General features: G+C 41.7%; 1 protein-coding gene across 1 annotated transcript; it reads left to right on the top strand.

Moving 5' to 3' along the window:
- The first annotated feature begins 1,683 nt into the window (after positions 1 to 1,683).
- LOC113096029 (protein ANTAGONIST OF LIKE HETEROCHROMATIN PROTEIN 1-like) lies at positions 1,684 to 3,246 on the top strand. Its single transcript, XM_026261401.1, has 3 exons — positions 1,684 to 2,218; positions 2,307 to 2,421; positions 2,738 to 3,246. Exons 1-3 carry the CDS (start codon positions 1,695 to 1,697, stop codon positions 3,149 to 3,151), a joined length of 1,053 nt encoding a protein of 350 aa, XP_026117186.1. The 5' UTR covers positions 1,684 to 1,694; the 3' UTR covers positions 3,152 to 3,246.
- Positions 3,247 to 15,123: the final 11,877 nt, after the last annotated feature.

Genomic DNA, 15,123 nt, shown 5'->3' with positions numbered 1-15,123 from the left:
ATAAATGCAACTTATAGTCTAGTGTGACTTATATATGTTTTTTTCCTCATCATGACGTATTTTTGGACTGATGCGACTCGTACTCAGGTGCAACTTATAGTCCGAAAAATACGGTAGGTTTTGTATGGTTCTTCTGGGTAGGTTTAGGTGTAGTATGATTTAAATTGGGTAGGTTTAGGTGTATTGGTTAGGTTTAGAATGAATGAATCTACATTTCTCTATTTTGTTTAAAAGGTTATGAGTATGCTGATAAATTCTGTCCCACGAATTGTCTCTTTACTTATTGCAAAATATCATAAATATACAGTTGGTAGTTTCCACTGAAGTATTTGAAATCAGATCAATCAAACTGAAATATCTGTTTACTGGTCCTATTCTTTACCCATCTCAAATACACACAACATTTACATCAATCAATCAATCAATCACTTTATTTATAAAGCACAATTAAACACAACTTGCATTGAACAATGTGCTATACAGAATGCAAAAATTTAAAATATGCACCATAACACGATAAAAGACAATGACAAACAGGCCAACTGCATCAACATTCATTTTGTATAAGACAGATCAAATAGGAAAGTCTTTAACCTCACTTTAAAAATGGACAGGGTGGGTGCATTTCTAATTTCAGGTGGGAGATTGTACCACAGTTTTGGAGCAGGAATAGAAAATGCTCTATCTCCTCTATTTTTAAGTTTTGATCTAGGAACCACTAAGAGGTCTAAGTTTGCAGACCTAAGAGCTCTTGTAGGTTGGTGAAGTGTTAGTAGATCAGAAAGGTAAGTGGGAGTTACATGTTCCCGTTTACGAACTCCTGTCAAAACTCTAGCAGCAGCATTTTGGACTATCTGCAGGCGAATTATGGATGATTTACTGATCCCCAAATAAAGCGAATTGCAATAATCTAGCCTTGTAGTGATAAAACCGTGTATACATCTTTCAAAATTGGAGAATTAAAGGAAAGACTTAATTTTTATCAGGGTTCGAAGCTGGTAGTAGCTTGCCTTCACAACTTGATTTACCTGTCAAGTTTTAGGGCACTGTCTAGTACCACTCCCAAGTTTTTAACGTATGGCTTAACATAAGGTCTCAAGGCAACAAGATTCACATTTGTTGTATCATGTACACTGGAAGATGTAAACACCATAACCAGTCTTATTCTCATTCAGACTTAAAAAATTCTGTGACATCCATGCTTTAACATCCTCAAGGCAAGCAGCCATCTGTTCTAAACTATTTTTGTGTTTAAGGGGAAAATATATTTGTGTGTCATCTGCATAACAGTGATAACTGTAGTCATATTTCCTAAAAGTAGTACCTAAAGGAAGCATGTATAAAGAAAACAACATAGGGACTAGTGTGGAGCCTTGAGGAATTCCACACGTCAGCTTTACAGAGGAAGATCGATAGTTACCAAAGTTAACTGAGAAACTCCTGTTTGTCAGATAAGACTGAAACCAATGTAAGACAGAGCCTCTGATGCCCACTATGTGTTCTAAATAGCCCCTTTCACACTGCGATTCCGGCAAATACAAGGATAATGCGACCCGGCATTTTTTCCCGGGCCGCTAGATTTGGTCCATTCACACTGCCAGTGAAATACGGTAATATGTGCGCTTTCACACACAACCCATAACGGTCCCGGGTCGAGTTGACACGTGACATCCGGATGTGTTTCTGATAGAAGAATGTGGATGCTACGAAGACCTCAAGGTGCTGTATTTTGGACTAATGTCCTAGAAAACTTCACCGCCGATCAGTGGCGTCAGCACTTTCGCATGTCACGCACCACGTTTGAGTTTGTTCTGCAACTTGTTGAGCGAAGTCTGAGACGAAAGTCTACAAACTGGAGAAAGCCACTTGAACCACGCCGTAGATTGGCTATTGTTTTGTGGTGGTATGCTACCCCTGGCGAATACTGCACAATCAGTTGTCTTTTCGGTGTGGGGCTGTCGACTGTTTGTACTCTGGTTCATGAAGTGACCGCGACATTGAAGAGAAAACTTTTCAAACGATTCATCTCCTTGCCCAGAGGAGAAGCTCTTCAAAACACTATAAATGGATTCGCTGAACGTGGGTATCCATTATGTGCTGGTGCAATAGACGGGAGCCACATCCCTATTATTGCTCCCCAGGAAGATGCTGCAGCTAACTACAATCGTAAAGGATGGCATTCAATTGTACTTCAAGCTGTTGTCGACCACAACTTCTGGTAAGAATCTATTCCATAAGCTGTTTTTAGCTTTTCCAATTTTATATTTTCACGTGAACAGATATTAACTCCATGTCTCCCGAACTAGCTTCACAGATGTGTATGTAGGCTGGCCTGGCCGCACACATGACGCTCGTGTGCTGTCCAACTCTCCCATTTTCCAAATGGCAGAAGAAAATGGTGGCTACCTGTTTTCACATGACGTAATCGCTATTTATTTTGCTGCTATTATGTGTATGTATACTGTATGTGTGTGTATATATATGTATATGTGTGTGTGTATATATATATGTGTATATGTGTGTATATGTATATGTGTGTGTATATATACACGTGTATGTGTGTGTATATATATATATATATATATATATATATATATATATATATATATATATATATATATATATATATGTGTGTATATATATATATATATATATATATTTCAATATACAACGGTATGCAACCAGAATGCATGATAATTATCAATTTGCTGATTTTTTTTTCTTTACTTTCAAACAGAACTCAAGGATTGTGAATGGAGTTGAGGTTCCTGTCCATTTAATTGGTGATGCTGCATACCCACTCAAGAAATGGCTTATGAAGGGTTTCACAAATCACCAAGCGCTGACCCCTCAACAACGGCTGTACAACTACCGACTGAGCTCAGCACGAATGGTTGTCGAGAACGCCTTCGGACGACTCAAAGGGCGTTGGCGGTGCTTACTGAAGCGCAACGATGTCAACACCGCACTGATGTCTGATGTTGTTGCTGTTTCTTGTGTTCTGCACAATATTTGTGAGATGCATGAAGAAACGTTTCTGCCTGACTGGAACATCACAGATGTTTTGCAAGAGCCAGCGCAAGATGTTTTCCAGGGAGTGGGAGGCCGTAATGCTCAAGCAATTCGGGAGGCTATGAAAACGCTCTTCTAAATTGTTTACACTGTTACATGCACATCCATCTGTACCAAAAACTGTGAAATTACGCATGAAAAACAAATAAAACGTCAACAATTCTCAATAAAAAATAATTTTATGAAAAAAAAAAAAAAACACTACAAAGTGTTCAAACAGTTTAAAAAAAAAACTGTACCTGGCAAGCAATAGAGTGCCATTAGATAATTATGCACAAATATAAATATTATATAATTTGTGCTATATTATATATATATATATATATATATATATATATATATATATATATATATATATATATATATATAAAATTTATATTAATGCTACTAGTCCAGTACTCTGAAATATTCAATAATTGTTATACAATAACAAGTTTTGAAGCAGTCCTACTCAAGCTGCAATGATGGCAACGGGTTGAATAAGGGATTGTCTGTATTCTCTGATGTGCTCCGCTGAAAACAGGCTTGAGGAGCGGGCACATAATAGGGTGTGGGTGCTGGAGCTGGCATACGGCTAAGAATTTCACCCAAAAAACGATTTTGGGTGTCTTGTAGCTCACGCAGCATTGTCATCTGTTTAGCCAGCTCTTCCTCCCTTGCCTGACTCGCCTCCCTCCTCAACTGGTTTTCATATTCCCTCTGCTCTGCCAAACGGACACGTTCCCTCTCCTCAAAGTCTCGGTCCATATCAAAAAAGAGGTCCTTCACCTCTTTCATCATCAAATCAGTTCTGGACTGGCGCTTTCTGGCTTTTTTCGCAGGGGGTGGTTGAGGTGATTCTAAAAAGACAAAACAATGTTGTTTAGTAACCTGAAGAAGCATGTGATACATGGCAGACAAAGAACAAAGAACAAACAGTCCAGCAAGGTACATAATAGCATAGTTATGTATAGTAACTAGCATAGCATAGTAACTCACCTGAATTACTTTCCCTGGAAATTGCCTCGACGGTCTCCGAGCTGGACGCAACTGTGGACACAACGGTGCAAAAAGAAGCGGCTACCTCTGCTGTTGTCTCTTGTTCGTCAGTCCTACACGGAGACGCAGACGCCGCCATACTGCCCAGTAACGCTACTGGGTTAGCCGAGTGGCTTGTTCCCCATATGCTGTAGCATAGATCGAAGTAAGGCCAGTCTAGTCTTCCACTGCCGCTCCTCCCGTTGTGATCCAGCACTTGGTGAAATTTTTTTTTCAAAGCCTTCAGCTCACTGATAACTTGTGCTTTCTGTCTCGAGAAACCACGCTGTTGCATTTTTATTTTTATTTGCTCATAAACGACCGCATCACGTACCGTTCCACTGAGCTGGCGAATGATCTCCGCTTCAGCGCGGATATTAAGGAGCTCCGTGGTCTCGACTTGTGTCCAGTTTGCACACATTTCTGCTCGTTTAATTTTCGTTTATTTTGTATATGAACACTCTCTGCGTTTAGAACACCGACTAGTTCTTCTGGCACTGTAGGGTTGTATTATTGAAAAACAAGCTCAAGGAGTCGCACGATAACTACATCATCACTACGTCACATCCGTTGCGGCATTAGTTTTGGCTTGTGTTCACACAGCGCTCGTTCCGGATCGATTACCGCAATATTACTAGGTCCCCGACCTGGGTTCGATTCGGTAATCAATTCCGGGACGTGGTTGCTTTCACACAGAAGGCGACCAGGCAATGTTACGGGAATATTGCGGGTCCGACGTGCAGTGTGAAAGGGGCTAATGAGACAGCAAGACATTATGGTCTACCGTGTCAAATGCAGCACTTAAGTCCAGAAGTACCAACACTAACGAGTCTCCAGAGTCAGTGGCTAAGAAAATGTCATTGAACACTTTTACCAGAGCCGTTTCAGTAGAGTGAAATTTTCTCAATTTTATTGTCGACCAAAAATGTTTGAAGCTGGGACAGTACTACTTTTTTACTATTTTTTTGTCAACAATGGGAGATTACAAATGGGGTGAAAATTATATAATTCGGAGGAATCCAAGTAAGACCTCTTAAGTCTGGGTTGCACTGATGCGTTTCAAATACTCAGGAACAACTCCTAACTCAAGGCATTTGTTTATAAAATTTAAAAGTGTCAGACCCATTACATTAAACACTTGATTTAAATAAAAGTTTAAATAATCGTGCCGGGATAGTATCTACTGGTGAACCTGTAGGTTTTAGCTGCTTCACTGTCATGATTCAAGAGGCGGAAGCAAGATGCAAGTGAACACTTTATTAGGAGATGAAAAAGTCAATGAGCAATACTGGAGTTCGGGTGGGCTGGTGGTGCAGGGACTAGATGGTCAGCGTGCTGGTGAAGACAGGTGACGGTGAACATCCAGACGAGACGACGAGAATCACAGGAACAGCGAACAGGAACTTGGAACCGAACAGGACTGGTACAGCACATGACGAACACCGTGGACACCAAAACAACGATCTGACAAAGAGAGGAGAGTGCTGTGAGTTTTTGTAGGTGAGTGAATTGGCAGTAGCTGGTGCGGTGAATGAGATCTGCTGGAGTGCTGATCAGTAATAACGAGTGGTCACGCCCACTCACACACAGAACAACAAATACACGGCACACGAAGAAGCCAGTGAATTCATGAACTGTGACAGTACCCCCTCTCCTAAGAACACCTCTTGGCGTTCCTTACCTGTCGATTGTAATCATTAATAAGGGAGTGATCCAGGATGTCTCTAGCAGGAACCCAACTTCTCTCCTCTGGACCGTTACCCTCCCAGTCCACCAAGTACTGGAATCCGCATCCCTTCCATCCCGTCCAGAATACGATTAACCGAATATGTTGGTTCCCCATCTACAGGTCGCGGTGGGGAACCGGGGTATAGGTGGATTAATATGGAAGTGAAACACAGGCTTCATTTTAGAAACATGGAAGGCGGAATGAATCCTCCTGTACACTGGAGGTAGTTTGAGGCGGACTGCCACCGGACTAATGATTTTGGTGACAGTGAACGGGCAGATAAATTTGGGAGCAAGCTTATTAGAGACGGAGTGGAGAGGAATGTTCTTGGTAGAAAGCCACACTTTTTGACTAACGACGTATACGGGTGGCTTAGACCGGTGGCGATCGGCTTTAGCCTTGGTTCGCGCTCCCGCTTGGAGTAGAGTCTAGCTGGCTCTAGTCCAAGTGCGATGACACCTCTGGACAAAGGCGTGAGCGGAGGGAACCGCGACTTCAGATTCCAGACTAGGAAAGATTGGTGGCTGATTACCTACACTACACTTAAACGGAGATAGGCCCGTGGATGATACTGGTAACGAATTGTGGGCGCACTCCACCATTGACAGTTGTTGACTCCAAGAGGAAGGATTCTTGGAAACCAGACATCGCAACGTTCTTTCTAAATCCTGGTTGGCTCTCTCAGTTTGCCCATTGCTCTGGGGATGAAACCCTGAGGACAGACTAACAGCTGCGCCCAGTAATCTACAAAACTCTTGCCAAAATTTGGACACAAATTGGGGTCCTCTGTCGGAAACCACGTCCGTCGGGAGGCCATGTAACCGAAAGACGTGGTTGACGACTATTAACGCTGTCTCTTTGGCTGAGGGTAATTTGCGTAAGGGAATTAAATGGACCGCCTTCGAGAATCGGTCCACCACGGTCAAAACTACAATGTTACCCTGAGAGGGTGGGAGGGCGGTGACAAAATCTAGTGCGATGTGGGACCAGGGTCTCGAAGGGATCGGCGGCGGTTGAAGGAGCCCATCTGGGGGCCGATTGGAAGTCTTACCAGTGGCGCAAACGGAGCAAGCCAAAACAAAATGGTGAACGTCGCGAGCCATACGTGACCACCAAAATCGTTGTTTAACTAAAGATGTAGTGCGACTGACTCCTGGATGGCAAGCTACATTGGAACAATGCCCCCATTGAATAACGTCGGACCGTAATCCCTCTGGCACAAATAAGCGGTTCGGTGGGAACTCGACCGGGGGCGTTACCCTTTGTAAGGCCGTCTTGACCTTCGATTCAACCTCCCATGAGAGTGTGGAGATAATTAGGGTCTCTGAAAAAATGCACTCGGGAGTAGACGTGCGATCAGAACGGTCAAAAATGCGAGATAATGAATCGGGCTTGATGTTTTTGGAGCCCGGGCGGTACGAGAGAGTAAAGTCAAAACGTCCGAAAAAAAGTGCCCACCGAGCCAGCCTGGAGTTCAATCTTTTAGCGGTTCTAATGTATTCCAAATTCTTATGATCGGTCCAAACGATAAAAGGTACCCCCGACCCTTCTAACCAGTGACGCAATTCCTCCAATGCTAACTTGACTGCCAACAACTCTCTGTTACCAATATCATAGTTACATTCGGCAGGGGACAAACGGTGAGACAAAAACGAACATTGGGATAGCACTTCACCTACCTCTGACGCATCTACCTCCACCACGAACTGACGTGATGGATCAGGGGTAATTAAAATAAGAGCTGAAACAAAACGGCCCTTCAGTTTGGCAAACGCAGCCTCCGCTGCGTCTGACCACCTGAACGTCGTTCTGGGGGAGGTCAAGGCGGTCAGAGGCAAGGCTAGTTGGCTGAAATTGCGGATAAACTGTCGATAGAAATTGGCGAACCCCAGAAACCTCTGTAGGGCCTTACGGGAATCTGGACTTGGCCAATCCACCACAGCCTTAACCTTCTCAGGATCCATACGCATTCCCTCAGACGACACGATGTACCCTAAAAAAGGGACAGTCTGTGCATGAAAAGCGGATTTCTCCGCCTTGACAAAAAGCCCATTCTCTAGCAGCCTCTGAAGCAATCGTCGAACGTACTGCACATGTTCCTGGAGAGAAGAAGAAAAAATCAATATATCATCTAGGTAGACATATATGAACTGATCGACCATATCTCGCAGCACGTCATTGACGAGTGCCTGGAAGACTGCTGGGGAGTTGGACAAGCCGAAGGGCATGACCAAGTATTCAAAGTGCCCCCTGGGGGTGTTAAAAGCAGTCTTCCATTCATCTCCCTTCCTGATGCGGACCAAATAAGCATTTTGTAAGTCCAATTTAGTGATGATCGACGCTCTCTGCAACCTCTCGAAGGCTGAAGACATCAGCGGCAAAGGATAAGTATTCTTTACCGTGATGCTGTTCAACCCCCGGTAGTCAATACAAGGTCGCAGAGATCCGTCCTTCTTCCCCACAAAAAAGAACCCCGCCCCCGCCGGAGAAGAGGAAGGGCGAATGAACCCCGCTGCTAGAGAATCAGAAATATATTTCTCCATAACCTCTCTTTCTGGAGCAGAAAGTGAATATAACTTGCCCTTAGGCGGAGACGTACCTGGCCGTAACTTTATGGCACAGTCATAGGGACGATGCGGAGGAAGAGAAGCAGCTCGAGACTTACTGAACACTTCCCTCAGGTCCTGATACTCTGTGGGCACGTTTGACAAATCCACTGCTTTCTCCTGGAACACAGAAACAGAAGAACAGGCAGACACAAGACAGGACTCATGACATTTACTACTCCACTCCAACACTGATCTCTGCTGCCAGTCAATTTTAGGGTTGTGTCTGATGAGCCAAGGGTGTCCTAAAACGATGGGTGCGAGGGGAGAATCCAGAATGTAGAAGGAGGTGGTCTCAGTGTGGTTGCCAGATACGATGAGTGACAAGGGTCCAGTGGTGAATGAAATGTCAGGTAGGGCTTGGCCGTTAAGGGCGTGAACAGAAATGGTGCGGGTGAGAGGTAACAGGGGGATCTGAATCTTGAGTGCAAATGTGTAGTCCATAAAGTTATAATAACGGTAATAACGAGCGGTCACGCCCACTCACACACAGAACAACAAATATATGGGAAACGAAGAAGCCAGTGAATTCATGAACCGTGACATTCACAGTGTCATTTAAAAAAGTTATTGAGATAGGTATGAACTTACTAAGAAAGCCATTGTAGTTTAACTGACCTGCAGGATCACCAGTGGTCAACTGAATATTGTGTCTAATTCCAGCTATCTTGCCTATGAAAAACTGGCAAAACCGCTCACATATAGCCACTGACTCTGTCAGGTAAATAGAAACAACAGGGTTCAGCACAGTATGAATAACATTAATAAGGATTCTAGGGTTATTGTAATTCTTGTCTATAAGGGTGGAAAAGTAGTCTAATTTGGCCACTCCCAACTCATTCTGAAACTTAAGAAGGGAGTCTTTAAACATCTCATAGGAGATCTGTAATTTATCTTTTTGCCATTTCCTCTCGGCCCTTCTACATGCCTGTCTCCGATTCTGAGTAGTATTATTCACCCATGGCTCAGGGATTGACTTTTGATGTTTTGTTCTCATTGGAGCGCCATCATCTAAAATTGTACCGCATTTGTACATGATCATGCTTTGGGATTCATATTGGTATTAAGACTTTGTATTTTACTTTGTACTAGAATATCTAGTAGATTTGTATTTCTTTTGTAGGCCATAATTGGTTTGTGATCCTGTAAATGAGAAGTCTCTTTCAAAAATGTAGTGACATTTTGTTTAGTAACCCAATTTAGTTGTGTGCTTTGAGATGAGTAAAAAGTTACCAAACGTAAAATTTTCTGTTATGTATTTTGAGCTGGCAGTGCAGGTTTTTCAATCTTTTAATTCTCTCAAGACATTTCTCAAAAATGGTCTCGAATAACTTCTGTGTTTGAGTGCTTTAAATAAAATTTTGACTGCTTTTAAAAATTCTTCTTTCTGTGAGCATATACAGTAGAATCTCAACAATTAGGATTTAAGCATCCCTTTGAAAGTGTGTCTTGGGTGAAAACTACTCCTACATAGTAAACAATGTGTATCCGTCTCTTTAAAGTAGACCTTTATAGTCTAGTTGAAATTTAGGTCCAATCTAAAATCTAAAAAAATTGACTCTTTCACTGTCCAACTCATTTTATTTTAATAGATTATTAATGTTGATTCAAGTGCTCATTAAATTTCACAAAATAATCTTTCAAGTATGTCCACACTCCCCAGGTGTCATCTAAGAATCTGAAATACGAAAACAGTTTAAGTGGTGCCATAGCCAAAGCAGTCTCTTCCTAATGGGCCATGAAAATATTACCATATGAGGGTGCAAAGCATTTTCCCATCGCACTTCCTTTTATTTGTAAGAAGCATTTCGAGTGGAATTTCAAGTAACTTTAATAAATATTCATCTGGTCGTTTGCTTTCTGGATTTCTGCGCATGCACCCCCGTACTTCGACAGGGCCTGCTTTGGTTTCTATGTTTGTATAGAGACTGTCTATGTCAATTGTGAACAACAGTGAATCAGAAGGGATCCTGAGTCCCTGGGTCTTCTGTATAAAATCATAGGTATCCTTTAAATAACTATTATGTTTCTGTATTTAAATGACATTCAATAAATTTTGCTGTATTATATGTTTCGCAATTACAATCGGATACTATCGGTCTCCCTGGTGGTATCTTATCTGGAATACTCCAACTTTTTATGTATTTTTGGGAATAAATAAAATCAGTTCCTCTGCCAAGTTCTCTGAGGTGTGTTTGTCGCTGAACTCAAAGCAGTCTAGAATACAGCTAGACATTGAAAAATCTTCAATAAAGTGACATGTAACTGACATGTAATTAGTGGTTATCCTTGACGTCCAGCAGTCAGTGGTAAGGCAAACTGCAGTAGCTTTTTTGACTCTTTCCTGCACTGAAGCCCTTGTGCTCTCATACAGTTGTGGAATAAGTGATTTTGAAATTACTTTCCTGCTTGGAATTGTGTACATTGGATTTAGACTACTGCTTTAATTTCTAAAACCTCTGTCCTCCACGATCGAAAATGGCTGGGAATCGGTGGCAAACATTTTAGCCAATGCAATATCAATTTGGCCTTGTTTTGCTACAGACATTGACTTTTGCATAAACTGGTCCATTATAGAAGACTGTGTTGCTGTGGGTCTTTCTCGAAGCTCTGCTAACTTCACAGTTGGGTGCACAGTTCGCATATGCCGGTGTAGGTTGTGCGTAGAACCGGCTACATGTGAGATTTTCTTTTGGCAAATTCTACACTGTGCTTTATCATTGTCTACATCATTAAAATGATTCCAAATACTGGCGTGCGTCCGACTCATTTTCCTGCTTTTGTTCTCACAGCTGTTGCGTTTTACCTCTCCTCTCCTCCGAGTTTGACACTGTGTATGGTGTGTGTGTGATGGCTAGGCCCCTCCCTCATGCCGTTTAATTGGTTGACACCTCGTGTATGATTGACAGGAACAGAATGTGATGCTGATCAGACAGTCGAAACAAATATGTGCGCCTTCAGGGCTATATAATAAATTTTATTCTTTTTTTTTAAATAAAATGTATCCATTATTTCATTATTACATAATGATTTAATTTCTATAGGCTATATATATTTTTTTAAATAGAGTCGGCTCTTAAGATATGCGAGCCTGCTCCCGTCGTTCACCTACAAGAGCCGGCTCTTTGAGTCGGCTCATTCGCGAACGACCCATCACTAATAAGGATTATTTTTATTACCACACTGCCATATAATTTTATGCCATATAATTTTTAAGTAAAATGCACTTAATTTAGATCCCCCCCCCCAGGAAACAAGACTAAGGCCCAATCCCAATTCTACCCCTTAGCCCTTTCCCCTACGTTATATATAAAATAAAATAGAATTGGGATTGGGCCTAAGAATCTTATATCATTTTCTTATATAGAAAATCAATCTTTATTTTATTTAAAAAAAATTATATTTGTACTGGGGGGGGCACACACTTCATAAGAAGAGCATTTTTCCAGCGTGCATCAATGAAGTGTTTAAAAAGGGGGAGGAGACCGAAAGAAACTCTGGGTTTACCAAAGAAAACATGCTCCTGACCAGGTTAGGTTCATAGAGTAAGTTACCATGGTAACTGACTCGGAGTATAAGTTAGCTCTCTTTCAGAAATGGGCTTGACTTACCCTGCTTTGTCAGTTTTGACAAACCTCCCATTCTGAAACAGAAAACTTAGAGTTTCCCTCATTTCAGGGATAACATACTAAGAGTTTTCACTTAACCTCCTTTTGTGAAACAGGCCCCTGGATCCAGCAGGTATTCCTTCTGTTTACTGTTGAAAACTTTGTTTTCATGCATTTCTTCTAGGATCTCTTTAACTTCTATCTGGGTATGTGGATATATAGACTCTACTAGAAGGCTATAATGTTCAATATTCTGTAGCTGTCTCTTGCCTTCCAAATTATAATTGTTTCTGCTTATAATTACAACTGTGTTGCCTTTATCATCCGGTTTTACTACTATCCTTTCGTTTTTCTTTAATGAACTCAGTGCTCTTTCTTCAATAGGGGTCAGATTGAGGATTTAATTTATTTCCCAGTGTAAATGTTTAAATGCCTCTCAATCAGCTTCCACAATTTCTGTGATTTGTTGAGGTAGACTGGAGAGAGGGGGAGTCCAATCTGAACCACCAGTGAACAGTTTCTTTTCTTTTCTTTTTCTTTTTCCTTCAAAGAAGGCTTCAATTTTAAAGCCTTCTATGGTATTTCTAAAGGCCTCTGAGTAAATCATCTCTTTTTTTTGGTGCAGGAATGAAGACCATAAGACTGCTGTTTGATCATCTGAGAGACTGAGTGATGGTGCTAAATTCACTATTAATTTCTCAGTGCCATCCATCGGCCTGATGTTCACGAGAAGTTTAATGGATCTAGCCAATGGGTTAGCAATGCTTTTGCTGTTCCAGTGGTCCAGTGTATACAATCCTCCTCCACCTCGAAATCCTCCTTGGGAAGCTCTTTAATGGAGACCTATGTGCCCCTTATATATTTGTTGATATTTTCCAAATGGACCTGAATTTCATGCTCATGTTCAATTTTATGTTACCTGTTCATCCAAGGGTAGTTTTCCAAGAAGTTGACCAACGGGAAATACAAATCTGTGTGCGGCAATCGGTCTCTCGCCATTCTGTATGTTCTATTTGTCTCTTAAATGGTTAGCTTAATATATCTCTGTGCTTGGTGTGGCGGGGTGAAGAAGGACACAATGTGAGAATGCAGTAAAGTTCCCCGAAGGGTGGATTTTATTAATGAAAAGGTGGTGAAAGTGGGGTTGGCGTGAGGCGGTTTGGTTCTCGGCTTCCTCTTCAATTGGTGCACTGTGTGGTGTGGGTCCATGCACGTGTCACAGTGGTTATTAATCCCCAGAGAAAAGATCAGCAACTCAGACTCCGTTGTTATGGTGGCCTTTTCCATCAAGTTGCCACGTGTTGGAATGTCGGTCCTGGGAAACAATTTGCAGATCTGCATGATTAAAGGTGGAGATTCTGCCCACATTAAAGCCCCCAATGATGACATATTTTCATTTGAAGTTTAGACTCCAATCTTGTTTCTTTCTGGAGATATGAATTTGTTTACTGGGTCTGCCCATTAATCTTGGGGTCTCTGGTGTCCCAGGAAGCACTTGTTCAAATGCGGTCAAATTCTGTCTCTTTTTCTAACCTGGTTGCCTCATCTATCTGTCCTATTTCATCCGCGTTCTCCTCTAAAAACCTTGTGAGAGCAGAATTCGGGGCGATACTAGTTAGTGAACCTTCATTAGATTCCTCTGAGAATAAGACAGATGAAAACATCCAAAGGAATGTCGTGCAGGCACCGGCGGTTGATTTATTTGAGCTATGTGATCACTATTATCTCTTACAGTGTTTTCCTGTGCTACTGTTTCACTTACACTCTCTCTTGCAGTGATCTCTCCATCTTTGATGTTGTTAGCTCCCTCCATTGTAGGAGGTTGAGCCTGTTTTGCTGTATTTATTTCACCACTGGGTAGCTCAGTGATCTCATCTTCTTCCTCCAGCAGCAATCTTTGGTATATTCTGCGGGGTGTTCTTGTGCTTGTGGCCTGACAGGCGTTGGTACTATGGCAGGAGGTTCTAAATGTGGGAAATCATGTTTATCAAATGACCACTCTCCTCTAACCCTATTTGTCTGTGGAGATCTTTGTTCCACCAGAATGGGCGAGGTCTGTGCATTCACTGTTTCTCTCTATTACTTCTATAATTTGATCCTGTGTACGTGTGTCAGTGATTGTGATCATGGCAGCTCGAACATTATGTGTCTTTGTGGTCATGTGTGCCAAAAACATTGCTTCAGTTTTCTCAAATACCTCCGTGATTTTATTTCTATAGTTCTCTCAGACCCAGTTACATGCCACTTCGAAAGCCTGTTTCCATTCGTCCTGATCTGTTCTCTCTTTCAGTTCTATGATTGCTCGATCTCTGTCTTGTAATGTTGCTCTAAAAATCACTTGTGTGTTATACACCCAATTTTTTTCCATTCCCCTCCAACAATTCTGCATTTCTTCTTCTTGGGGCTGCTGGTTTCACTGTGTTAATCAAGAGTTCTGTTAGTCTCTTAAAACCACATAGGGTATTGTTCATGACTTTTGTAGGGATTTTTTTGTAAGAGATGTACAGTGCATGTGAGTTCATACATCAGCTTCGATGTAAATTTTAGCTTATGAGATAGTCTCCATGTTGTTTGGACTGTTTGAAGTTCCTTTGATGCCCCCCATGTCTTCCTCTTCCAGGGGTGACGTGGTTTTCTCTATCCCTATTTCTGTGGTGTGTCTTGTAGTTGTATCTGTTGCTGTTTCTTCCGTTACCAACCGCTGTTGGTGCCCTTGAATCTAAGATGGAAGCACGAGCAGAGTCTGAATAAACATCTCTCTGTCTAATTGTTTGTGCTGTAGGCCACTCTTGCTCTACATACAGTACTCTTCTTCCTGTCTTACATATTCATCATATATCTTTTGATCCTCCACATGTTGTTTGAGATCATCACATCTGATTTAATGCAATTGCTACCGGGGTTACTATTATAATATTCTCTCTGTGTATACCTAGGTGGAGGTTCCTCATCAAAATCTTTGTGTCTGATGATTTTTGACCTCGAGAAGGTGACCACCATATGAATTTACATTTGTGGCCCTTTCTGTTTTTTCATTTTATTGAGTAATTGGTTCATGTGTGAACTCATTTCTTTCTCCATTGTCCTAATC

The sequence above is a fragment of the Carassius auratus genome, unplaced genomic scaffold, assembly GCF_003368295.1.
Source record: "Carassius auratus strain Wakin unplaced genomic scaffold, ASM336829v1 scaf_tig00215844, whole genome shotgun sequence".
In the NCBI taxonomy this organism is placed as follows: domain Eukaryota; kingdom Metazoa; phylum Chordata; class Actinopteri; order Cypriniformes; family Cyprinidae; genus Carassius; species Carassius auratus.
This window is presented reverse-complemented; position numbering and strand designations above follow the sequence as displayed.

Coding starts and splice junctions, on each gene's coding strand:
- LOC113096029 (XM_026261401.1), top strand. CDS start 1,695: ATGTGGATGCTACGAAGACCTCAAGGTGCTGTATTTTGGACTAATGTC. Junction 2,219..2,306: donor GTTGTCGACCACAACTTCTG/GTAAGAATCTAT, acceptor CTCCCGAACTAG/CTTCACAGATGTGTATGTAG. Junction 2,422..2,737: donor GCTACCTGTTTTCACATGAC/GTAATCGCTATT, acceptor ACTTTCAAACAG/AACTCAAGGATTGTGAATGG.